We start from the raw sequence: 25,671 nt of genomic DNA on the forward strand, positions 1-25,671 counted from the left end.
ACTAGCTGTTTCGCTTTGCATAAGTAAAAACACTGCAGGATTGCTTGTATCAGAGATTATATTACATATTTTACATGCAACGATACTTGTGTTTTTGCTGCTATCAGAACGATATCTTCAATCCAGATCGGATAGAGACACCACTGCTAAAAAAAAAACTTTGCATGGCATCTTTACTAAAACAAAAGATATAAGAGTAAATTCCACACAATGTATGAATTATGAATAACTTTCAGCGCTGGTCTGCTTGGCCTTAAGCGGACATATTAAAAACACAAAATAATACTTGTCTTTTGACTTGAGAAACCTGCATTCAAAAAGTGACCTGAACATTAAATCTTTATTGCCATTAATTGTATTTTAAGTCCAATCTCCTGAAATTGTGGCTCAATACTTTCTCCCGAGGAAAACTGTGTGAACTTTTATCATCATAGGAGTAGGAAAAGGAAGTAATATCAATGGGACGAATGGTTCTTTTTCCTCTTGGTACAGTTTCAGAAGCCATTAGACTCCATACTGGGATATGCTAAGCTTCTTTGTTTGCACTTGCATTTAATTAAAGCACAATCAATCCATTACAATGAGCTACACCACTTTGTCTCGACTTCATTCATCTTAGCCAGACCACCATTTAGAAAGAGCATCGCATAGTCTGCTAACACTGCTTCTTGCAAGTTTCTGTTCTTGGTGAACACAGCAGAAAAAAGGAAAAGTGTTTAAGTGTGATGGCTGTGTGACAAAAGGCCCCTTGTGGTAACGTAACATACAGATGTACAAACCCCGTTTCCATATGAGTTGGGAAATTGTGTTAGATGTAAATATAAACGGAATACTATGATTTGCAAATCATTTTCAACCCATATTCAGTTGAATATGCTACAAAGACAACATATTTGATGTTCAAACTTTAGATTTTGATGCCAGCAACACGTGACGAAGAAGTTGGGAAAGGTGGCAATAAATACTGATAAAGTTGAGAAATACTAATCAAACACTTATTTGGAACATCCCACAGGTGTGCAGGCTAATTGGGAACAGATGGGTGCCATGATTGGGTATAAAAGCAGCTTCCATGAAATGCTGAGTAATTCACAAACAAGGATGGGGCGAGGGTCACAACTTTGTAAGAAAATTGTCGAACAGTTTTAGAACGAGCTATTGCAAGGAATTTAAGGATTTTGCCATCTACAGTCTGTAAAATCATCAAAAGGTTCAGAGAATTTGGAGAAATCACTGCACGTAAGCGATGATATTACGGACCTTTGATCCCTCAGGCGGTACTGCATCAAAAACCGACATCAGTGTGTAAAAGATACCCCCACATGGGCTAAGGAACACTTCATAAAACCACTGTCAGTAACTACAGTTGGTTGCTACATCTGTAAGTGCAAGTTAAAACTCTGCTATGCAAGGCAAAACCCATTTATCAACAACACCAAGGAACGCCGATGGCTTCGCTGGGTCCCAGCTCATCTAAGATGGACTGATGGAAAAGTATTTTTGTGGTCTGACGAGTCCAAGTTTCAAATTATATTTGGAAACTGTGGACGTGGTGTCCTCCGGAACAAAGAGGAAAAAAGCCATCCGGATTGTTTTAGGCACAAAGTTCAAAAGCCAGCATCTGTGATGGTAAGGGGGTGTATTAGTGCCCAAGGCATGGGTAACTTACACATCTGTGAAGGTACAATTAATGCTAAATGGTCCATATGTTGTCATCCAAGCAATATTATCATGGACGCCCCTGCTTTTTTCAGCAAGACAATGCCAAGCCACGTGTTACAACAGCGTGGTTTCATAGTAAAAGAGTGCGGGTATTTTCCTGGCCCACCTGAAGTCCAGACCTGTCTCCCATCGAAAATGTGTGGCGCATTATGAAGTGTATAATACGACAGCGGAGACCTCGGACTGTTGAACGACTAAAGCTCTACATAAAACAAAAATGAGAAAGAATTCCACTTTCACAGCTTCAACAGTTATTTTCCTCAGTTCCCAAATGTTTATTGAGTGTTGTTAAAAGAAAAGGTGATGTAACACAGTGGTGAACATGCCCTTTCCCAACTACGATGGCACATGTTGCAGTCATGAAATTCTAAGTTAATTATTATTTGCAAAAAAAAATTAAGTTTATGAGTTTGAACATCAAATATCTTGTCTTTGTAGTGCATTCAACTGAATGTGGGTTGAAAAGGATTTGCAAATCATTGTATTCCGTTTATATTTACATCTAACACAATTTCCCAACTCATATGGAAACGGGCTTTGTACCTGCTAAAGAATAAGCAGAAAATTGCAGCAAAATTAATTTGGAGAGCAATTATCACATGTTTACCCTGCCAGCTAAAGAGCAACTTCAGCATTTGCTTATGTAAAAGAATGACTGCAGCAAAAAAAATAAAGAACTTGAAGGTCAACGCGTGGCTTATGCATGTTTCTTGAGGGAAGCTTGAAGGAAGCATGAAGTTTGTCACCCCCACCTCTTCAATAATGTTTATGCCTTTTGGCGAATGTTTGAGAAGACTCACCGCCGGGCAAGACTGCTGCCTTAGACAACATTCTAAAACTGCCATTCTTACGAAGTAAACTAATTTCTACAAAACATTGTTCATCTTTTTAGGTCACTGATTGTGTGAATGACCAGAAAAAAAGCTTTGACTCGCTTAGGGAGTACTTGTTTGAGGCCACCTGCTGTTCTTTATGAATAAAGCTTTAGATCCAAAGTACAAGACAAACCGCCTTTTGGGAGGTTTTCTATGGAGGAAAATGTTATCCTATAGCCGACCCACTATAATAGAATACTTCAACTTCCAAGTTCCGTGCAAAAACCCATAAGAACAAGACTGCATTATAGAAAGGACACTATAAGCATTGTACGATGGATTTTTTTATGTCAGTAGTTGGAGGAAACAAACCTTAAAGGGTGTACTATAGGTTTAGGACAGTACATGTAGTAAGCATACACGCTGTACAGTACATGCCAGTAGACTTTTTTTCCCCCATATTCAGTTTTTGAATGGCTACATGTCAGACACACTCGCTTTTGCCTGGATAGGATGCCTTCCATTTGGTCATGCTGGCACCGCACAATTTCAAGTGCACTTTTTGTAAGTAACAAACATCAGCAAAAAAGGTTATTTATATTCATCACACATTCACACAAAATGGAGTGGGTGGAGTATTAAGGGGTTCATACAAAATCTGCCGCCTGCCTGACTGAGCCTTGAAGTAAACAATTTCACACACTTTCATTTTCTTAGTGAGATGCTCGCACTAAAGCGTGAAAGTGTCTATAGAGCCATATAATTTCAACACAAAACAAATTCACAATGAAGTGATTTAAATAATTAACTTCAGATCATTTTATTAAACCCACTACTACCCACCACGCAGTGTGATAGTTTACACATCAATGATGAAATATTAACATTGCAACACATGCCAATACAGCTTTTTTAGTTTACTAAATTACAATTTTGAATTTCCCGGGAGTTTCGTCTTGGAAACGTCGTGTAATGATGACGTGTACGCAGGACGTAACGCGTTTTTAGGAAGTATGAGCGCTACGCACACACACAGGTAAAAGTCGTCTGCTTTAACGGCATAGTTACACAGTATTTTGGAGATCTGTGTTGCTGAATCTTTTGCAATTAATATTGGAGAAGTCACAGTAGAAAGATGGAGTTGGGAAGCTTTAGCCTTTAGCCACACAAACACACGGTGATTCCTTGTTTAAAATTCCCGGAGCTGAAACTTTACTACGGATCAGAGTGCGGTCAAGCAGACATGGATCCTATCGAATTTCAACCAGCTGGTTTCGGTGAGAAAATTGTGGTTAAAAAGTCGCCTCTTACCGGATATCAGCTGAGCTTGTGTCGTCCGTACAGCTGCCGTCGACACCCGTGAGACATGGCGTCAAGACACCCGTGGACAAACCCCTCTGACTATCAGGTAATATTAAACTCACTAAAACACTAGCAGCACCATAGAAAGATAAGGGATTTCCTAGAATTATCCTAGTAAATTTGTTTAAAAACATCGGAATATGTCCCAATGCTATCGCGTTTTTTTTTTTTAACTTTTTTTTTTTTTTTTTTTTTTTCTTTTCCATCGCTATCAATATCCTCAAACACGAATCTTTCATCCTCGCTCAAATTAATGGGGAAATTATCGTTTTCTCGGTCCGAATAACTGTTTTTGTTGGAGGCTCCCATTAAAATCAATGTGAATATGTGAGGAGCCCCCACACTTGCGACGTCATCGTCTGCGACTTCCTGTAAAGGCGAGGCTTTTTCAGGAAGTACCAAAAGCGGCAAACTTTATCGTCGATTTTCTCTACTAAATCCTTTCAACAAAAATATGGCAATATCGCGAAATGATCTAGTATGACACATAGAATGGACCTTCTATTCCCGTTTAAATAAGAAAATCTCATTTCAGTAGGCCTTTAAACAACCCTATTATATTGAAAAATCTCCACTGTGCCTATGTCTCCTCTTGGATAAAAATGTGCATCCTTTAAGAAATAAAAGCACAGGAGAAAAGACCAAATCCAAGCCACATGTTGAGTTCAAAAATTGGGAGCCACCCAATGTTTTTCCAGTAAATTACTAAGAACAGCAAAGCACTCCTACTAGTCTGTAGGATATATTTGACTAGCACATTTGCAGTAGTGCATGAGAAAGAAAATAGTAAGCAGTAAGACACCAGCTGAGCGAGGATGTTTTCTTGTGTTTTTTTGACATTTTTCAACGGTCAACTTCTTATTACACTTGACAACTAATAATAACGTTGAAAACTGAGGCGCATAAGTGAGGCTTATCACTCTTACTTGGCAACTTCACACAGTTTGAATTGCCTGTGTAGTTAATGAAGGTTTCATAATAGCTGCAGGATGACCCTGGAACATAATATTTAAATTAGCATGATTTTGTTCGTGAAAAAATTACATCGTACTACCATTTTTTTTAAAATTATTATTACTCACACACACACACGCAGATACAGAAAAAGCAGTGCAAACATCTAAACAACACATTCGCATGCAGCAGCAGGCCACAGCTGCAGGCCATTCACCGGGCATTATTCAAGCTACAGTGATGACACAAAGGCGGAGCCTGTACCCTAAATCTCCCTCCTCCTTCCCTTCTTCCTTTTACACACACACACTCACACTCACACACAGAATCTGGCATCATCGTTCTCCCTTTTCCTCGCCCTGCTAAAACTCTTACCACCACTTCTTATTGAAGCATTGTCCAGACACACATCATACATCATGTCGCACAGTGCACACCATCATTAAGCATTGCAGTCATGTTTTCTGCTGCACACGCACACACACACAGAGCTATCTCCCTCCCTCTCTTGCTTGTCTCCCTCCTCCTCTTCTTCCTCCTCCTCCACGCTGTGTCAGTACAAAGTCGAGCACGAGCGAGGAGCCACCGGTTCATTTTTGTGCTGCCTTTACTTTTTCTTAAGTGGAGAAATAAGAAATCCCCCTTCTCTTCTTTAGATTTTTTTTTTCATCCTCTCACTTGCATTCCTAGCAGCGTCTTCCTGTAAATACCGGCATCGATACGTAGGGCAGTGAAGTCTTGTTCTAAATGTGCTTTTATAACAAGTAAGGGGGTAAAAGAAGGGAAGAGAGGGGTTGTTGGAGACGCCATGGGTCAACTGTGCTGCTTCCCTTTCTCACAAGCAGAGGAGAAAATCAGTAAGTGTCGTCCATGTGTGGGTGTGTATGTGTGTGTTGTCCAGACAGATTAAGGTCCATGGTGACGTGCATGAATGCATGTGTGCCTTTCGGGGGATTGCATGTCCTGCAGCTGATGGCCAACAAGGAACGTTGTTGTGTGAACAATTGTGAGAGCACGCTGTTCAGTGTTTAGTGAGAATGGCGAGGTCATTGGTAGACGACCGTGTGTGTTTAGCATGTGACCTGTTAGCTGCAGTAGTTGCACACAATAGTTGACTTGTTTAGGAGGTGTGTGTGCCCAGCAATCAAAGTGTTTACTTTAGTGTTGTGGTTGTAGCATCTTGCTTAGGTCTTGGAGTCTCTTATGAAGCCACTTTCACGCTTATTACGAGTTCCTTTTGGTCTATCGGCAGTTCCTGAACGGTCATAGGACAATTGAATGAATTTCGGGCCTGATCTCGCACAGCTGATGCAGAGTTGCAAGCAGATTTTCAAACTCATTGGATGTTCTCCGTCGCTGTGCCAACTGCACGAACAGCACTCTAAATTGAAGTCGCTTTCTGGAGGTTTTAGACACAAATTGAGACGCACACAAATACGAGAAGCACGTTGTTTTAAGCATTAGCATTGATGGCTAAACAGTGCAGTCTTTAATTTGTCTTTTATTCAGTGCAAGTTGGAATTAATCAACCAAAATCAAGAAGTGGAAAATGGAACAACTTTGAAAAGGAAACGGAACCTATGACGCCATGGCGTGATGAAGGGAAACCCTCTTGTATGGTACAGACCCCTTTTCTATATGAGTTGGATGTAAATATAAACGGAATACAATGATTTGCAAATCCTTTTCAACCCATCTTCAATTGAATGCACTACAAAGACAAGATATTTGGTGTTCAAACTCATAAACTTTTTTTTTTTTGCAAATAATAATTAACTTAGAATTTCATGGCTGCAACATGTGCCAATTTAGTTGAGAAAGGGCATGTTCACTACTGTGTTACATCACCTTTTCTTTTAACAACACTCAATAAACGTTTGGGAACTGAGGAAACTAATTGTTAAAACTTTGAAAGTGGAATTCTTTCCCATTCTTGTTTTATGTAGAGCTTCAGTCGTTCAACAGTCCGGGGTCTCCGCTGTCGTATTTTACGCTTCATAATGCGCCACACATTTTCGATGGGAAACAGGTCTGAACTGCAAGCGGGCCAGGAAAGTACCCGCACTCTTTTTTTACGAAGCCACGCTATTGTAACACGTGCTGAATGTGGCTTGGCATTGTCTTGCTGAAATAAGCAGGGTGTCCATGAAAAAGACGGCGCTTAGATGGCAGCATATGTTGTTCCAAAACCTGTATGTACCTTTCAACATTAATGGTGTCTTCACAGATGTGTAAGTTACCCATGCCTTGGGCACTAATGCACCCCCATACCGTCACAGATGCTGGCTTCTGAACTTTGCGTCGATAACAGTCTGGAGGATTCGCTTCCCCTTTGGTCCGGATAACACGATGTCGAATATTTCCCAAAACAATTTTAAATGTGGACTCGTCAGACCAAAGAATACTTTTCCACTTTGCATCAGTCCATCTTAGATGATTTCGGGCCCAGAGAAGCCGGCGGTGTTTCTGGATGTTGTTGATAAATGGCTTTCGCTTTACATAGTAGAGCTTTAACTTGCACTTACAGATGTAGCAACGAACTGTATTTAGTGACAGTGGTTTTCTGAAGTGTTCCTGAGCCCATGTGGTGATATCCTTTAGAGATTGGTGTCGGTTTTTGCTACAGTGCCGTTTGAGGTATCGAAGGTCACGGTCATTCAATGTTGGTTTCCGGCCAAGCCGCTTACGTGGAGTGATTTCTCCAGATTCTCTGAACCTTTTGCTGATATTATGGAGCGTAGATATTGAAATCCCTAAATTTCTTGCAATTGCACTTTGAGAAACGTTGTTTGACTATTTGCTCACGCAGTTGTGGACAAAGGGGTGTACCTCGCCCCATCCTTTCTTGTGAAAGACTGAGCATTTTTTGGGAAGCTGTTTTTATGCCCAATCATGGCACCCACCTGTTCCCAATTAGCTTGCACACCTGTGGGGTGTTCCAAATAAGTGTTTGTTGAGCATTCCTCAACTTTATCAGTATTTATTGCCACCTTTCCCAACTTCTTTGTCATGTGTTGCAGGCATCAAATTCTAAAGTTAATGATTAATTGCAACAAAAAAAAATGTTTATCAGTTTGAACATCAAATATGTTGTCTTTGTAGCACATTCAACTGAATATGGGTTGAAAAGTATTTGCAAATCATTGTATTCTGTTTATAATAAGCGGTAAAAATGGATGGATGGATTTACATTTAACACAATTTCCCAACTCATATGGAAACGGGGTTTGTATATATCCTGTCTTTTCAGTAAAATATTGTTTAAAGGGGTCCTATAATGCTTTTCTCCTCCCTTTAAAACACATTATTTGGGTCTACATAACATGTATTGATGGTTCTTTGGTCAAAATTTTGCATAGATTGTTTTACAAGACCGTCTTCAAGCTGCTTTTTTGACCGTTTCTTTAGGTTTCGCCGTTTTGTGGGCGGTCCTATTTACTTGCTTCCACTTCGAATATTAGCCATGTTGTAGTTTTCAGCGCTTGGAGTTTACTGACAGATCTAAGTTAGAAGTATACGCTACTTGATATTAGAAATGGCAACAATGCAGTATGCACATGCATGTACGAGCCAGTCTGCACCACAAAAAGAGGTGAGAGAAAAATAAGGAATCATTTGACTCCAACTCTGGACCAAACTCTTCAGGTAAAACATTACTATGTATGGAGGTATATCTAAGGACAGATACATCACTTTATGCCTCTATAATTTGATTTTACATTTTGCGGACTTATGGGGATCAGAAGGTTTGCCAAACAAAGTTGTGTGTGCAGTGTGAATGTGACGCTAATTGTCACCACGCCTGCGTCCATTAACAGACAACTTATTTTTTCACTTGTATGACATTTGAAAGTAATACTTCCATCCATCCATCCATTTACTACCACTTGTCCCTTTTGGGATTGCAGGGGATGCCGGAGCTTATCCCAGCTGCACACTGGCGAAAGGCGGTGTACACCGTAAGGTACAAGCGGTAGAAAATGAATGGATGAATGGAACTATTTCCTATGAAAATACAGACATCTGCAGGACTTAATTGGGATTGCAGTCACACTTAACGTGTAATTAGCAACAAAAACCATTAAGTGTACGCCCAAGGGCAAAGTGGAAACATGCGAAAATAGTCAAGAGATGCAGCTTGTCGAGACACCAGAATACTAAACACACTTTAACATGCTGTCCCAGCTGCTTGCAACAGCTTTACCCTGAAACAGATGTTTTCGCTTTTGTTTTAGATACTTCCAATGTACACATCAAATTCATCAGAATTATTAAAAGAATCAATTTTTTAAAGGACCTCACCCAACCCCACTAACCCAAATTAAAGTATATGTAGACTAACTGAGGCTTTTAACTTATCATTTGAGTGATTTGGAGCACTCTTGCAAGGAGATAGACTACTCCCTGTAAAAGCTTAATGCTTAAAAGCAAATATATTTACTGGCTATGTTTACACTGCAGTGTATGACTGTTTTCTGCTCCCTTGACCAGCATTTACTTTCATTTATGTCTGTTTTGGCAAAGAATTGTAAAATATAGGTTGGATGAATAAGACTGCATGTATATACCTGCAGTGTAAATATAGGAGATGTCAATTACGATATCTGTTTTGCCCATAAGCATACTTGCCAACCTTGAGACCTCCGATTTCAGGAGGTGGGGGGTGGGGCGGGGGCGTCGTTGGGGTGGGGCGGGGGTGTGGTTCTCCCGGGGCAGGGGCATGGTTAACAGGGGAGGAGTTTTTTACAGCTGTTGTGTGCGCAGTTGTGCACTGCACTCTCTAAAAGCTGTAGATGTTATTGTCACATATGCATGATTGATTGAAACTTTTATTAGTAGATTGCACAGTACAGTACATATTCCGTACAATTGACCACTAAATGGTAACACCCAAAAGGGTTTTTCAACTACGTTAATCAATTCATGGTACAAATATATACTATCAGCATAATACAGTCATCACAAAAGTTAATCATCATAGTATATACATTGAATTATTTACATTATTTACAATCCAGGGGGTGGGATGAGGAGCTGTGGTTGATATCAGTATTTCAGTCATCAACAATTGCATCAACAGAGAAATGGACATTGAAACAGTGTAGGTCTTATGTACAGCGAGCAAAGAACATAGTGAGTTCAAATAGCATAAGAACAAGTATATACATTAGAAATACATCGATTATTTACATCAGGTTATTTACCATCCGGGGAGATGGGATTTGAATGGAGGAGTGTATTAGTAAAGGGTTGAAGTTGCCTGGAGGTGTTACCTGTAGGTGTTGTGGTGCATGTACAGTAGATGGCAGTATTGTCCTGCTTAAGAGTGTCACAACATTGCTGTTTACGGCTGACGAAAACGTGACTGCTGTTGTTATGTGTCGTTACGGCGCTGGGAGGACGTTAATGAAACTGCCCGACAATAAACTCACATGACAAACCAAGAACTCGCTCTGGATTCTACAGTTATAACGTCATTGGGCAGACACGCTGTTTTATATTGTGGGAAAGCGGACGTGAAAACAGGCTGTCCTCACTCAGGTCCGCATGGAGCTGGAGGGGGCGTGGCCCTCAGCTCCGGCTGAATTTCGGGAGAAAATTTGTCCCGGGAGGTTTTCGGTAGAGGTGCTGGATATCGGGAGTTTCCTGGAAAATCCGGGAGGGTTGGCAAGTATGCATAAGTGAGTCAGATTTTTTGTTCATGTAAGAATGAACCGTACAGTTATGATCTTCTCAAATCCAACCCAGGCCTCTTGTATGTGGTCATAAATCTGATTTGTATCTGACCTGATAAATTATACCCGCAAGTAATATACAGTGATTAATCACAATTAATCAAAATATAAGTGTGCTTAATCTGATTTACAAATGTAATTGTTTGACAGCACTAATTTTGACATTGTTGAGTTCCCCACAAGATAATTTAGCTTGCTTACAGGAAGTTGTTCTTTGTGTTTCCCAATGTGCTGTACCTCTTGTGTTTGCACCATTATTGCAGCTCGTATCGAGTGGTATTGCAAGAATATATTATCTGCTTATGGTGCGTGGGCCACAATTACACTGAACATTGAATTTAAGTAGAGGGCCATTCAATATAGGCTGTGAGTTTGCAAGCCCTGATAAAAGGAAAATAGTTTACTTAAAAAAATGTTAACTGTGATTGCCTCCAATTCTGGAAACTGCCAGAAATGCACCCGGACTAAGAGCTTCTTGAATTGGGGCCATGTTTACTATTTTCGCGAACACACCGCAGCACGTGTGACGTCTTGTCATTTCACCAACACATTCAGTTCACATTGGACACAAATAGAAGTAGTTTTTTGTAATGTGGTCATACTGCAGTGTGAACGTAACCACTGCTGCTAATTGTATGTAGCACAGTTAGGGCTAAGGTAGCTATAGATAGCAAACATACAGTATAAAGGTCAGTACTTTCAGGTGTTTGGTTATGTAAGTGGGCTGTATTTATTGTTCTGTGCTCACTTAAGTGCTTGCATTATCGCTGCTGCACAGGTTGATGATTGAACACTGAGGTTGTCATAAATGCAGACTTTGTTTACGTGTGGGCGTGTCAAGTGCACTTTTGTGAAAATATCCTTGCTAAAACCGTGTAATGTTGCGTTAGCCTTCATGTGCGCTGTCTTCCTGTTTATTCGCTTGCCTGCACTGCGCAAGTGTCCACACTCGCAGCTGCATAGCTATTACCAGTCAAGCCACTGTGGCCTACTTCTGAGGGCCGACAGAGACCTGGAACCAAGACAGAAAGAGGCAAAGGAAGGATGCTGGGGGTGAAAACTAATGAGGGGCAGAACAACAGCAGGAGGTTGTCGGCATACAAAGTGTGTGATTATATGATGACCCAACATGACAGCACGTTTTTGTATGCAAACAGCGCATGCGTGATCTCCAACATGGTGTCACAGTTGTGTTCACACCCTTAACACCAACAATAAGTCACATGGATAAATCTGCCAGTAATACATGTCGACTTTAGAAGAATTGTATCTGCTACTGTACATTAAAGGAAAGTTTAAAACATAGTACTTACCTTTAGATACAAATACATATGAAACATTCGTAAATGTCATTCACATGTGCAATAAATATAAGCAAGGGAAGAGAAGAGGCGCTGACTTTATTCATTATTTTGCATCCATTCATGTTCCTCAGCCAACTTTTTTTCTTTCTTTCTCTGATGCTTCTGAGTTTAACTCTTTCATCACTTCGTCTGTGTCCTTTCAAACCTCAACAAAAGTAAACGCTCTAAAATATTCATCATTGTTGTTCATGCTCACTACCTCCACAGAGGTACACTTATTTCTTCTCCTCCATGCTGTGCAGGATGAAACATAAGAAAAATAAAACAAATATCCCAGCAAAGCAGACTTGTATTCCTGAGTGAGGCACTTTGTAGCAGTGTGTAGTTAGTGTTACGTTGGAAATGTAGTCTGAAAATGCTCCAACCAGAGGCCTTATTCAATTAGAACCTGTTTGTCATGGGAGACCCTACCAGGGGCATCGAAGCCTTGGACAACATAGCTTCTAGGATCATAAGGTGATGCAAACTTTTCCAACACAGTAAGGTGGCAGCTCAGGGAGGAGTGTATGCTAATTATTAAAACATAAAAAAATATTGTCTTAAACCAGGGGTATTTAACATTTTCCAGGCCACGGACCCTCAAACTGATATGAGAGAAATGAAGCGGTAACCTCCTTTTATATCTTGCATAAAATGGTGTTTTAAGTTAAACTTGTCCTGAAGGTACTATATCTTGTTAATCTGTGGTTTTTGAGATGGAGTCTTATCTCTCATTTACTTGTTTGTTGTTTTGTTACAAAATGATCTATTTATCCAAACACTTAAACATAAGCTTGGTGCTAGCTGGAATGGGCTTTTGGCCAATCACAGGGAACCTGACAGACATAGCCTTGTGATTGGCCCAGCAGCAATAGGTGTGGGTCCCTTGTTGGAGGGACATGTGAATAAACCGGTGCCTTGTGTGTTGAAGACCATGCACTTTGCTGGCTTAAAGAAGAATACTTATCGTTCACAATCATTACGAAAGGCATGATGACAGATGCATATTTTTTTAATGCATTCTCACTCGTAAATATAAGTCAGTTCACAGCGGAGCCAATGGGAGGTCCTCCATTCCACCCATAAAACACAATAAAAAAATAAAAACAAAAAAAAAGCGCAAACAATAATCCATTGATTATTTGTGACTTGAATATTAAGCAAGCATTAGTGATATTGTTATTAAAAGCACTATGTCAGACAAACTATAGCAACGCTGTGATCACGAGTATGTCTGCCAATGTTGACATGATCGACTGATCTGGTGCTTCTTCGTTTCCTTGCTCGTCAAACTTTATTGTACATCATAGATCATCTCTGTCACCTGGATAGTAGGAACATGAAGACTAGGGATGATGTTCGAAACCAGTTCTCCTGATTGTTCGATAAGAAAAGAATCGATTCCATGGATTCGAATCCCTTTTTGAGAAACGGTTCCCGTTATTGAAGCCACTATTGTAAAGAAAAAGATTTGGTTCTTTATTCGAATCCCTGGGAACGAATCCCGTGTCACAGGAAATGTCCTGTGGCACGTCAAAGGAAATGACGTAGCTCAGTCACTCGGCGGCAGATACAGAAGCAGCAACAACAATGGACCGGAAAAAACGCTCCAAGGCATGGCTTCACTTTACTAAGAAATACGACGAGAAAACGGCAATCTGCAATTATTGCTAGGCTTCGCTTTCCTGTAAAGGGAGCAGTATAACAAACATGTTTAAACATGTTCAGGCTGTACATAACCTGAAGTTAGAGAGAGGTGTCGTGGAGATGCAGCGACAGAGATGACGAAGCACACGCCTCTTCCTCTGCTTCAACCTGCAGTCCCAGTGATAGTGCCGGTGAGTAACTAATGGTAACTGTTGCCGGTTCATTTCTACATCTGCTCACTTGTAGCCTTTAGGCTAAAATAACGTTTCATTTTATGTCAACCAGGACTGCAGTAATGTTAGCTTGACTAACGTTACCTAAGCATAGTCAGTAGCTATCGGTAACGTTAACGTTTGCCTTTTTGTATGTGTCTGATAACATCAACGGTATCTTGTAGCCTACACCACTCCAGAGTTGGCAGGTCTGTCTAATAAACTAGTGCTTGCAAGATGTGAATTAAGATAATGTTGAAATTATCCTATTTTAGATGATGACATTCATGACAGACAGAGTAACCAGGGCAGTGTTTGCTCTGTAGCACATAGAATTAACCTATTTACCATAGCGCAGCAAGATGAGTAAGTAGGAGAGTAACTACATTACTCGCAAGCAAACGAGAATGATGTTGAAAAATTCCCTCCCCTTTAACTTGAACACAGACGAATACAAGTAGGTTAATAATTGTATTTTGCTAACATGTAATGGAGCAAAAAGTAAACAACACCATTACTCTGATATTTGTTTCAAATGTAAAATGCTGTACAATTCAAATGAATGCAGGATTTTCCCTGCATGTATTTTTCTTAGGTGGCCCACTTAAAGGGGCACTAACAGTCAATATTTATTTATTTTATAACAAATTTTGGGGAAGTAACAACAGTCAATATTTATTTTTATTTTTATTTTTTCTTAAAAAAATTAAAGTGAGCTTTTGTCAAACCAAGTATTGTTTTTTTCCACATACAAGAACCTATCTGGATTCGATAAGAGAATCGATAAGGAATCGATTCGATAATGGCATAAAAATCGATAATTTCTTAAAAAACATCATCCCTGATTAAGACGTATCGCAATTACTTGGTACACTTTGACAGCCAATTTAGACCCAGAAACGGCACGAACGACACAAAAAGACACTTGGTTCCACCTTTTCTTAGCAAGGATTATCTTAATGACTGCAGACCCTGAACAGTAAGCAATGTTTTATTATGTTTGTTGGCCCTCATAAAGTCTACAGTGAGTAGTAATCAGTGATAGTTGACAAACAAGCAAACGTTGTGATGTGCTGCGTATGCTTAAATGAGCAAAAAAACGTAACATATATACTTACATCATGTCTATAAAACCTTAATGGAGGTGTTTGGATGTTTTTAAGGGCTTTATAGGTAGAATAGAGCATCTTCCATAGGCTCCATTGTAAGCAGACTTTTGATCGCATTTATTTCCGAAGTACCTCTGCGGAACCCCAGGGGTCCTGGACCCTCTGGTGAAAACCTAGCTTAACCAAGACGAGAGCAATTTCATGGTGCTTTTTGTTATAAAATCCCAAAATGGCAATAGCTGCATTTGAAGCATCCAGGAGCTTTATCATGTTTTGCATACGCTGTACAACGTTGCTACCCAGTCCCAGTCCATATGTGTTGCACTCGCCATGCTGTTGTTTACTCAGCAGCAGAGGTGGGTAGAGTAGCCAGAAATTGTACTCAAGTAAGAGTACTGTTACTTTAGAGATTTATTACTCAAGTAAAAGTAAGGAGTAGTCACCCAAATATTACATGAGTAAATATATGTTGTGAAAAAACTACTCAAGTACTGAGTAACCGATGATTAACCTGTTCGTTTAATGATTACGGCAACAAATAATGCACAAAAACATAAAAATAGCAATGAGCAAATTCAGAGCCAGGAATATCTCTTAAGCAACTAAAACAATATTATATATTAAATAATAATACATTAAAATAAAAAAAAATAAGGCAAATTGAGCCACAATAACTTAAAAGCACCATAGGCTCAGTAGGCATTGATTGATTGATTGATTGATTGATTGATTGATTGATTGAAACTTGTATTAGTAGATTGCAGTACAGTGCATATTCCGTACAATTGACCACTAAATGGTAACACCCCAATAAGTTTTTCAACGTTGATCAATTACTTAATAAATAACCAAGTCAAGGTGAGCTACCACATATATACATATACATACACACACATATATATATATATATATATATATGTATATATATATATATATATATATATATATATATATACATACCTTTATATATACAGTATATAATTTATATTTATTTATTTTGCCGTTTTTGTTCACATGTTAAGGGTGTTTTAATGACTATACATGCATGTGTAACATACAGATTCCTATCTTTCATGAAGACAAGAATATAAGTTTGTGTATTACCTGATTCTGATGACTTGCATTGATTGGAATCAGACAGTAGTGCTGATAACGTCCCGGTTTTCAAATGGAGGAGAAAAAAAGTTCCTCCTTCCTGTCTAATACCACATGACAGTCGTTGTTTTTTGGCATCTTATTTGTCCAGATTCCATATTTGTTTTTATACACTTTACAAGAAATACATTGGCGGCAAACTCCGTAGCTTGCTAGTTTGTTTGCGCTGGCTTTCGGAGACTCTTATTTTGTTAGCGCAGGTGCGATGGAGCGGCACTTTTATTGTGAAGACAGGAACTGTGCGATCGGTCTTTAGGCTTTTGACGGGAAGTACGGTTGAAATAAAAAGTGTCTTTTTTCCTTTACACTTTTGATTGATTGGTTGTTTGATTGAAACTTTTATTAGTAGATTGCACAGTACAGTACATATTCCGTACAGTTGACCACTAAATGGTAACACCCCAATAAGTTTTTCCACATGTCGGGTTCTACGTGTGACGGTCACGTGACCACCTGGCTCTGTTTGATTGGTCCAACGTCACCAGTGACTGCATGTGATTGGTGAAACGCAAGCATGCGTAGATCCTACTTTGAATGCGTTTCTGACAAAATCAAAACAAACAAAGCGTGCATTAACAGATCGATAAAAAAAAAGTAGCGAGTAGCGACCTGATTGCAGATAAATGGAGCGGAGTAAAAGTAGCGTTTCTTCTCTATAAATATACTCAAGTAAAAGTATGTCGCATAAAAACTACTCTTAGAAGTACAATTTATCCCAAAAGTTACTCGAGTAGATGTAACGGAGTAAATGTAGCGCGTTACTACCCACCTCTGCTCAGCAGTTTTCTCTTTAGGGCTATTACAACATTGGTTGTGATGTTACTGTGTTCTACAAGATATTAGCATGTGGATAATAAGGGCTAAGTTTTTCTTTACACTTTGTCATGTACTCCAAATAATTATTAAAGTCAAAAGCTTGGTTTAAGAAACTGTTTTCCACATGTCAGCTGCTGTTCGTCTTCTTTGCGGTTTTGGTGAATAAATTGAAATCCCTGACGCTATAATTTACTGCAAGTTAGCATCAGCAGCTTCAGTTTGAGACTGAAGTCAATATCTTGTGTCAAAGGCATTTCCTGAGGAAGTTGCTGCATCATCATCACCATCAGTGTTGCAGAAGTCTGCTTTATCATGTCTCTCCTGTCCTTGGTCTTTTACTGACCCTTCAAGGTGGTTTCTTGCTCATTCCTTGTCGCCCATCCTCCCTCTCAGCACCTGCTGCCTTCTTTACCCTACTTCAGACCTCCATTAACCCAAGTATCTCTTCTGTTTGTTTCTATGTCTAAAACTCCAACTTCATCTCAGCCCAAAAAGAAAAATGTCAATCCGACATGTTATCATTATTTTACTGCACAACGTAAACAAATTAATTATGCGGTGCTACTCTCAACAGTTTTATTCTGGCCGTAAATGAGAGATTTTGATTGTGTGTGTGCGAATGTTGATAGCAAATGTAGCTCCCATCTTACTAAAAAACACTTTCTACCGCATAGAAGGTTCTTGAAAGCCTGACTGGAATTTGTGTCACAGAAGTGGGCCGTTAAAGATAAAATACGTGTGTCGGGCTGGTATTTGAAGTACTTGAGTTTTTAAAACTTTCCAGAGTGTAGCTCCGTGCCAGGATGTAAACATGCACATCTGTGTCACTCTTAAGCCTTAAATAAAACATTTGTACAGCCGAATGGGTACCAAATTCCATACTTTTTTTAGGTACTGACCGAATTACATCAGCACTAAAAGTATCAACTTGACACTTTGTAGTACTGATGGAATATTATGTGACTTGATTATCAAGTCACATAAAAATCAAAGATTCCATATTTGGAAACCTTTGTTGAACCTTTTTTTTTTCAGGTAGTTATTTATTTTTAATGGCATGTACTCTATATTATGCATAGAGCTGGGTACAGAAGTCTGTCGGAACTACTGGATATCAATTCACCTCAAATCGAACACAAAGTAGCCGACACTACTGCCATCTAACGTATTAGAATTGCCACTGCACGCAAAGTCTACTATACAATACTTGCAAATGAGACTCTGAAGTGAAAGGAATCAGAATACAACAATTGGACAGCATAGTTGTCATTATCAACTCACTGTTAAATGTTTGATAAAAATATTCAATTTTAATACACACAACACCAAAACATCTGTCTGGGAATAGGTTGATTGCCAACACTAAAAAATTGGTCCTAGCATGTGAATGTGAGTGTGAATGTTGTCGGTCTATCTGTGTTGGCTCTGTGATGAGGTGGCGACTTATCCCGGGTTTACCCTGCCTTCCACCCAAATCCAGATGAGATAGGCTCCAGCACCGCCCACTACCCTGAAAAGGAAAAGCGGTAGGAAATGGATGGAAAACACAAGTGCCGTAAATTGAACTGTTGAGTACCAGTAGGGCTTGGCGATATGGCTGAAAACTGTGTCACAATGTAAGTGTTTCCATATTGGTCAATATCGATATTTATTGATATTTTTCATGACCTATGGAAAATATTGACCAGGAGAAAAAAATATTAAACCTTAATATTTTTATTTCAAATGGAACCTACCTCCATTTTTTTATTCCCTCAGCTATCAAGGCACAACCGGGGCAAACACTCAAACAATATAAAGACCTTTGTTGAACCTTGCACGTTACATCAGGTCCGGTTGTTGACTCGGAGGCTCCAACAAGCTTGTTGCTCAATGCTATTTGTGCATGCTGGCAACTTCTATTGTGGTGTTGGGTTCTGTTTGTAATCAGTCTCAATGGTATGAAGGTAATTCATTAGACAGTGGTTTTATCAACACACCATTTTGTGTGTCTGTTGGTTTAATGCTAATGATCTGTTTGTCTGTGCTGTGTACTTGATCCACTTTTGAAGTAAACACTGTACCTGTGCACTTGTCCAATGTAATAGATGTCATGTATATCACATACAACAATATAACATTAAGGGGTGGGACAGGAGCTTACAAATATTAGCATATAGCTAAATTAGCTATGCAAGTTTTGTTAACACTACATTTTAACATTATGCTTGGTCAACTTATCAGCAGAAGAAAAACTCAATGATCATACTTCCTGCGTCTATAACTGACTAACGAAGGTTGGCCGAGCTACAGACTGCACTTCAGGATGTGTAGCAAAGCCTAAAGACTGACCAATTTCCTTCATGAACCTAAAAAGCGAGCGTTTGTGCATCTCAAAAGTGTAGCAAACAAGAGAAGGAGATGATGGATGATGAACATATTTTACAGTTTGAACATCATTAATAAGGAAATTTGTTTGCATTTTCTGTGAGTACTTCAAATAGAAAAAAAATTGGCATTCTGCTTTCTTTAAACATTTAGTTTAGTTTTCTGTCACTGGTCAGTTGTGTTAAGTTAGGAAGCAAACTAACATCTTCAGCAACTTTTGCATGTTAAAAAATATACACTATTAAACACAAAGTGTTGTGTTAGCACTTTCTTTATACTACAGTAATCGGTATTTGTATTCAAATGATTCAAGCTGGAGTGAACACAAACAGCAGGGCAGGCATATGATTAAAGTCCTGAAGGAGATTTTTAATCTGTTTTTCCCCAGTGCAGGTTTTCATTTCAATGATTACTATTCTTTGTTTTGCTGCAATGACATACATCATTCATTAGAAATTCAATCATGTGCTTGAAAATAATTAACATAGCCAATCAAAGCCATTTTAACATGAAGAACTCGACTACTTAAACACTCCCTTCAAATGTCTGTCGCCATGACAACCACTGATTCACAATTTGGCACTGAGTGAAACAAATATTTATATAAAGTTGTTTCAAGAATTCTAAATAGTTTTAACTTTGTATGCATCTCCTCAATTGACATTTATTTAGGAGGTTTTGTGCATAATGGACTATTTGTTTTGCCACACAAGGAAACCATCAGACCTCCCAACACATCCTCATGTCCTTTCCATCCATCCATCCATTTTCTACCGATAGTCCCTTTCGGGGTCACGTGGGGTGCTGGAGCCCATCTCAGCTGCATTCGGGCGGTAGGCGGGGTACACCCTGGACAAGTCACCACCTCATGTCCTTTCATGTTCTAATCAACATTGCAATCAGGAAAATAAATGATTGCAATGATGAGATTTATTGTTATGAAAAAATGTGAAATGACGGGATTTTAATTCCAACTAACTAATCAGTGCATTGAAGGTCAATCATTCAAAATACAGACTTGCCATGCAACTTTACTTGTTTTTTCTGGCCTTGTTTGATACAGCAAAACCTCGCAGTGCTTGTTTGTTGTAAAGAGCAAAAAATAATTTGATGCTGCTGCCTTACAAGACCATTATTATTTGAAGAGGACTTTCGATTAAAAAAAAGACGCTTGAATACAAAACATCACTACAGGCATGTGTTTTTGCAGGGTCTCTGCAAGTTAAGTCAAATTTTAAAAGTTTTTATGACCAAAATGAAAACAATTTATCATTGATTTCACATGAAACTCTAATCTGGCTCATGTGAGCAGGCTACTGTAACAACACATTTTTGTTATAAGTTACACAAACGTAATCAGAGTCACCCGTCTCTTCTAATCTCCCCGAGTCAGTTTTGGCCATGCACATCTATTTTCTTCATTTTATTCCTGACATGACCCTTTCTTTTTTTTATTCCAGCTTGTGTTCACATCTCGTAGACAAGGCAATGACAACAATCGCTCTGACGTTTACTCGTACCAGGAAAAAAAGCACCTCCTACTGACTTCTGATTGGTCAGAACATGCCGAGCTCAATCACATGGCTAATTTCAATATGATTTGTGTATTTATAAGGGGGCGTGGTCTAGGACCAATTTCAAGTTGATTGCAATGTAAAAAAAAATTTGATTTGTTTTGTGCTTGCCAACACTTTAATACATATGAATTTTTACTTGGGAACATAGTTCTCTGGATTTGACCATACGTCTGCTTTTATTAGGAATGTCACACAACTCTTAATACATGAGGCCCCAGGCGTTGTTTGTTCAATAGACACAAATGGTTGAACTAACACTTACAATCTCACACAAATACCTCGGATTTTGGATTGGTGGCATGCACCCTCAAAACCCAAACATTTAGAAGTTTATGCATATTTTTTTTAAAATAAAGATAACGTTATATATTTTTAAGACCTTTCATGGTCGTACTTAAGACATTTCATGAGGTTTTTTTTTAATCAAATTTAAGACATTTCAGATTTTAAACTGTAAGATCCCCTGTACATTTTACATGATATTACCAAAATAACGTTCTTAATGAAAGTTGATTTGTAATTTTACAAAAATAATGTAAAATGACAAGGAAACAAAAAAGTCACAATGTTACAAGAATGAAGTTTAAATATTACAATTAAGATGTAATTTTAGGAAAATCAAGTCTGAATATTACAAAGAAAAAAGTCATGATATTACAAGAACAGAGGTGAAATGTTACAAAAACAAAGTTAAATTTTTACAAAAATAGACGTAACATTACAGGAAAAAAAGTCATACTGTCGGGTTCAAAACCCCGATGACATCTATTAAACAGACAACAAGCAAGGAATTGAACAGAGACAGAATTCCATTTAGCTCATTGAGGATAAACGTCTGGGCTGTACTCTTTGTACAGTCTTTCACCGTGCTCTCACAAAAGGTTGCACACCTCTTTTATTTGGACTTTCCCTGATTACATGGCAACAGCTGTTTCTAAATGAAGGAGGTTCGTAAACAGCCGTTCCCCTTGGTCACAAAACAGTTTAAAAAAAAAAAAGATGCTTGCGTCAGGTCCTGCTTCCTCTCCGCTTTGTAGATCTCGGGTCAAGAAAATCTTTCTGTGTATTACAATGTAATCAAAGTAACCGACAAGTTCATGTCGCTTCCCATCGTACACGGGAGTTTTACAAGCCTTTTGATTGGTAAGATCAAAGACAGTTTTTGTCTGCTCGCCTTAAACTCATTGAAACACAAAGTTTTGTGATAACTTAAATACAATTATTCTGACACATACTGTCAGAAGAATGAAGTCATTTGGTTTATTATTTGTAAATAATTGCACATGTGAATTTTAAAACCAAAATGGTGAACTGAAGTGTTTTTTACAATTTGCGAGGGGTACTAAGTAGTGGAGCAAAATGTTCATAAGTTACAAGAACACTTCAAAGTTCTACTTATGAAAATAGGTTTTTGTAATGTTCAAAGAAAAATTGCCTTTTGGTGTTCACATTGGAATGAAAATGCTGACGTTCATTTGTTGAAATTACACATTAAAGGCCTACTGAAATTAGATGTTCATTATTTAAACGGGGATAGCAGGTCCATTCTATGTGTCATACTTGATCATTTCGTGATATTGCCATATTTTTGCTGAAAGGATTTAGTAGAGAACATCCACGATAAAGTTCGCAACTTTTGGTGCTCACAAAAAAGCCCTGCCTTTACCAGAAGTCGCAAACGATGATGTCATAAGTGTGGGGGCTCCTGACATATACACATTACACAACGTTTTCAAGACGAAACTCCCGGGAACTTTAAAATTGCAATTTAGTAAACTAAAAAGGCGGTATTGGCATGTGTTGCAGTTTTAATATTTCATCACTGATATATAAACTATCAGACTGCGTTTAAGTTGTTATTTTACGACTTTTCTCTGTGATGTTTGGAAATGAATCATATTTTCCTTTGCAGTTTTGTTGTCACGCAATCTTATGTGGTGTTTTGATCAAATGATCACAGAGGTGTGCTTCTTTTCCTAATCGCAGGTGGGCGTCGCCGATCAGAGCTTGATGAGGCGGAGCTCCTGAGGATCAGTAAGCGATTGGTGGACGATGCTGTCAATCGGGCTCTGCAGCAATACAAACAGGAAACGCTCCAGAACGGGGGCGGTCCCAACGTGCCTGCGGAGGGAACAATAACAAAGACAGACAACACAGACGCCAGGAAGTGACATCATTGGACGTCTGAAGGAGTCCGTGACCGGGCAGCTTGTTGTCCAGCAGGCTTGACGGACTGAGAACGCTTTGGACGCTCAGCTCCAAACCAGCTTACTAACCTCCCTAGTTTGACTCAGGTAGCAGCCAAAAAAGTGCCAATTGTTTGTCGCTTTTTGTCTTTGCTAATTTGCTGCTTTGTGTCAAGAGTTGTCGCTCACATGATTTTTTTGATGTTTTTAACCGAGAACGGGTCAACCATGGCGCAAAAGACATGGTGAGATTCCTAAAGCATAACATGTTGCACGGCGCTTCGTTCGCCTCACATGATTTGTCACTACACGTGTTTGACTGCCATCCTGTAGGGAGACAATCTTTGACAGCTTGTTGCCAGCACAATAACACTACTCGTGTTAGCGTAGAACCCCAGTGGACTACGCTACGCTACAGGACGAGCACTTCTCCTTTACTATCATGACTTCCTGTTAGTTATTTTATACGATATTATCACGTTAAGTCTTCGCTGACAATGCACAAATCTACTTTATTCACTATTACACCTCACTTTATTAATCGTAGCCATGCTTGACGTTTACTACTGCTGATGCTAGCTTAACACTTTTTAAGCGATGACTGAAGACCTGTCTCCCCCTAGTGGCCTGGAGGCCAACCCAGTCACACAAGCGTGGAAGCTTAAAGGACAATAGTTCACACGTATAGACGTGATGTCAAGTTGGGTGAAAGAGTTGCGCTAAATCTGCATTTTTATCCTCTAACTTCGGCGTTTTTTGGGAGAAAACAAAATGCTTCCATTGTGTGAATACGACATAGGTTATCCCTTTTTTATGTCATTTGGCGAATAGATTTTTTTTTGTTTGTTTGTTTCTTATTTTGGCAGTTTGATTTTGTTTTTGTTGCCATTTTTTGTTTTTTGATTTTGTTTGTTTATTTAATTTGTCAAATTGATTGTTTCCTGTTGAGTTAATTCAGCAATTGTATTAGTTTTTTTTTTATTTAGTTTGGCAAATTGTTTTGGTTTTGTTATTTATTTGACAAATGTATTTTTGGTTTAGTTGATTTGCCAAATGTTTTTTGTTTGTGTAATTTGGCAAAAAATAATTGCGTTTTGTTTATTTAATTAGGCAAATGTATTGTTATTTTGCTCAGTTGAATCGGAATGTGTATATATATTTTGTTTAGTTTATGATGAAATGAGATCAGATGCTTTTATTTGTAATTGCAAAAAAAAAGAGTATAACAAATGTCAAGCATCCTGAGAAATAAAATTTCCCAATAAAGGGGAATACAAGACAGGAGGTTGGTTGGGTTGCCAGGTGAGTGGCGCCCCGTAAACATAAGAAAAGGAAGGAGAGAAAAACATTGTTTTTCTTTTAATTTCTTATTTAACTCGTCTAATTGATTTAGTTTTTATTTAAGTTATCAAATGTATTTTATTTTAATTTGGCAATGGGTTTTAGTTGTATTTAATGTTTTGTTTCATCATTTTTTTCTGTGTAAGAAACATTGGATATATTCAATTATTCATGTTCATTTTTATCCAAAATTGATTGGGAATTTTTTTCCACAATATAATCATAATTCCTCACAGTCTACGTAAAATCAATCATCTACAATTTTTGTTGTTTTCATACAACATATGATTTAGCGCATAAACAGTTGGTGCTTACTTCTTAATGACAAAAAATATTTTCTTTGCGATGAAAAAGGAGTGAAATAAAACTTCAGTTGTAACTTTTTATGTTGGATTTGATTAAAAGCAAACACAAGTGCTGTTCCTCCATCTGTGTTGTAAACAATCTTTGTTCATTAAACTTGTGGCATCCTGAAGATGTTTTCGACAGAAAATTTTTTTTTTTTCCTGCTTATATACTAATATTTTGCTATTGTAGTTTGCGAGTAAAGTAAGATGGTAACTGTTCATCTTTTCAGTGCTAATCATTGAGATCTTGTTCAATGTAGCTTTTGTTTGTTTTTCTTCAACACGGCATTACGACCTGGCAAAGACCAACGTTAACTCTCAGATGAAACTATCGGATTTCATGTCACACTTCTATAAAGGATCTTTGACAGGCCTGTTTTTGCTGTAGTTCCTGTGAAATAGAAAATCTTTGACTTTGTATGCCTATTTTAACAGCCACAGTTGTTTTTTTGTCCTTTGCTCAGTGTTAAAATGTCCATTTTATTGTATTCAATTTCATGAAGACAACAAATATTTTTAATATGTCGCCAAGTTCTTAACACTTCTTCAAATCCTCTTAAATACACTTGTCCCATCAGCCTGCTCTCTCTCTCTCTCTCTCTCTCTCTCTCTCTCTCTCTCTCTCTCTCTCTCTCTCTCTCTCTCTCTCTCTCTCTCTCTCTCTCTCTCCTCTCTCTCTCTCTCTCTCATCTCTCTCTCTCTCTCTCCTCTCTCTCTCTGTCTCTCTCTCTCTCTCTCTCTCTCTCTCTCTCTCTCTCTCTCTCTCTCTCTCTCTCTCTCTCTCTCTCTCTCTCTCTCTCTCTCTCTGTGTGTGCACATTATTTGATCAGTGTTTCTCCACGAGGGACTATTTTGTTTTCAATCATCACAAGTAACTCTTGTGTGTGCAAATGTCCTTTTTGTGTGTTTGCTTTTGGGGTGTGTGTGTTTTCATTTTAACTATAAAGAAGAGGATATGAGAATCCAAAGTAATATCCGTGTCT

The 25,671-nt window shown here is 38.6% G+C and overlaps 1 protein-coding gene across 4 annotated transcripts in view; it reads left to right on the plus strand.

Moving 5' to 3' along the window:
• Positions 1 to 23,089, plus strand: part of LOC133553230 (A-kinase anchor protein 7-like) — an 85,828-nt gene extending 62,739 nt beyond the window's left edge. Inside the window, exons 9-10 of one of the 4 annotated variants that reach the window (XM_061901186.1) lie at positions 3,882 to 3,945; positions 22,801 to 22,966. In XM_061901186.1, the coding sequence (XP_061757170.1) occupies positions 3,882 to 3,945; positions 22,801 to 22,825 (89 nt within the window). In that variant the 3' untranslated portion in view covers positions 22,826 to 22,966. Of the gene's footprint in view, positions 1 to 3,881; positions 3,946 to 22,800 lie in introns of all 4 variants that reach the window. The other 3 variants (XM_061901188.1, XM_061901187.1, XM_061901185.1) reach the window with 3 other exon arrangements.
• The last annotated feature ends 2,582 nt before the right edge of the window (positions 23,090 to 25,671 follow it).

The sequence above is a fragment of the Nerophis ophidion genome, linkage group LG05 (genome assembly GCF_033978795.1).
Source record: "Nerophis ophidion isolate RoL-2023_Sa linkage group LG05, RoL_Noph_v1.0, whole genome shotgun sequence".
NCBI lineage: Eukaryota > Metazoa > Chordata > Actinopteri > Syngnathiformes > Syngnathidae > Nerophis > Nerophis ophidion.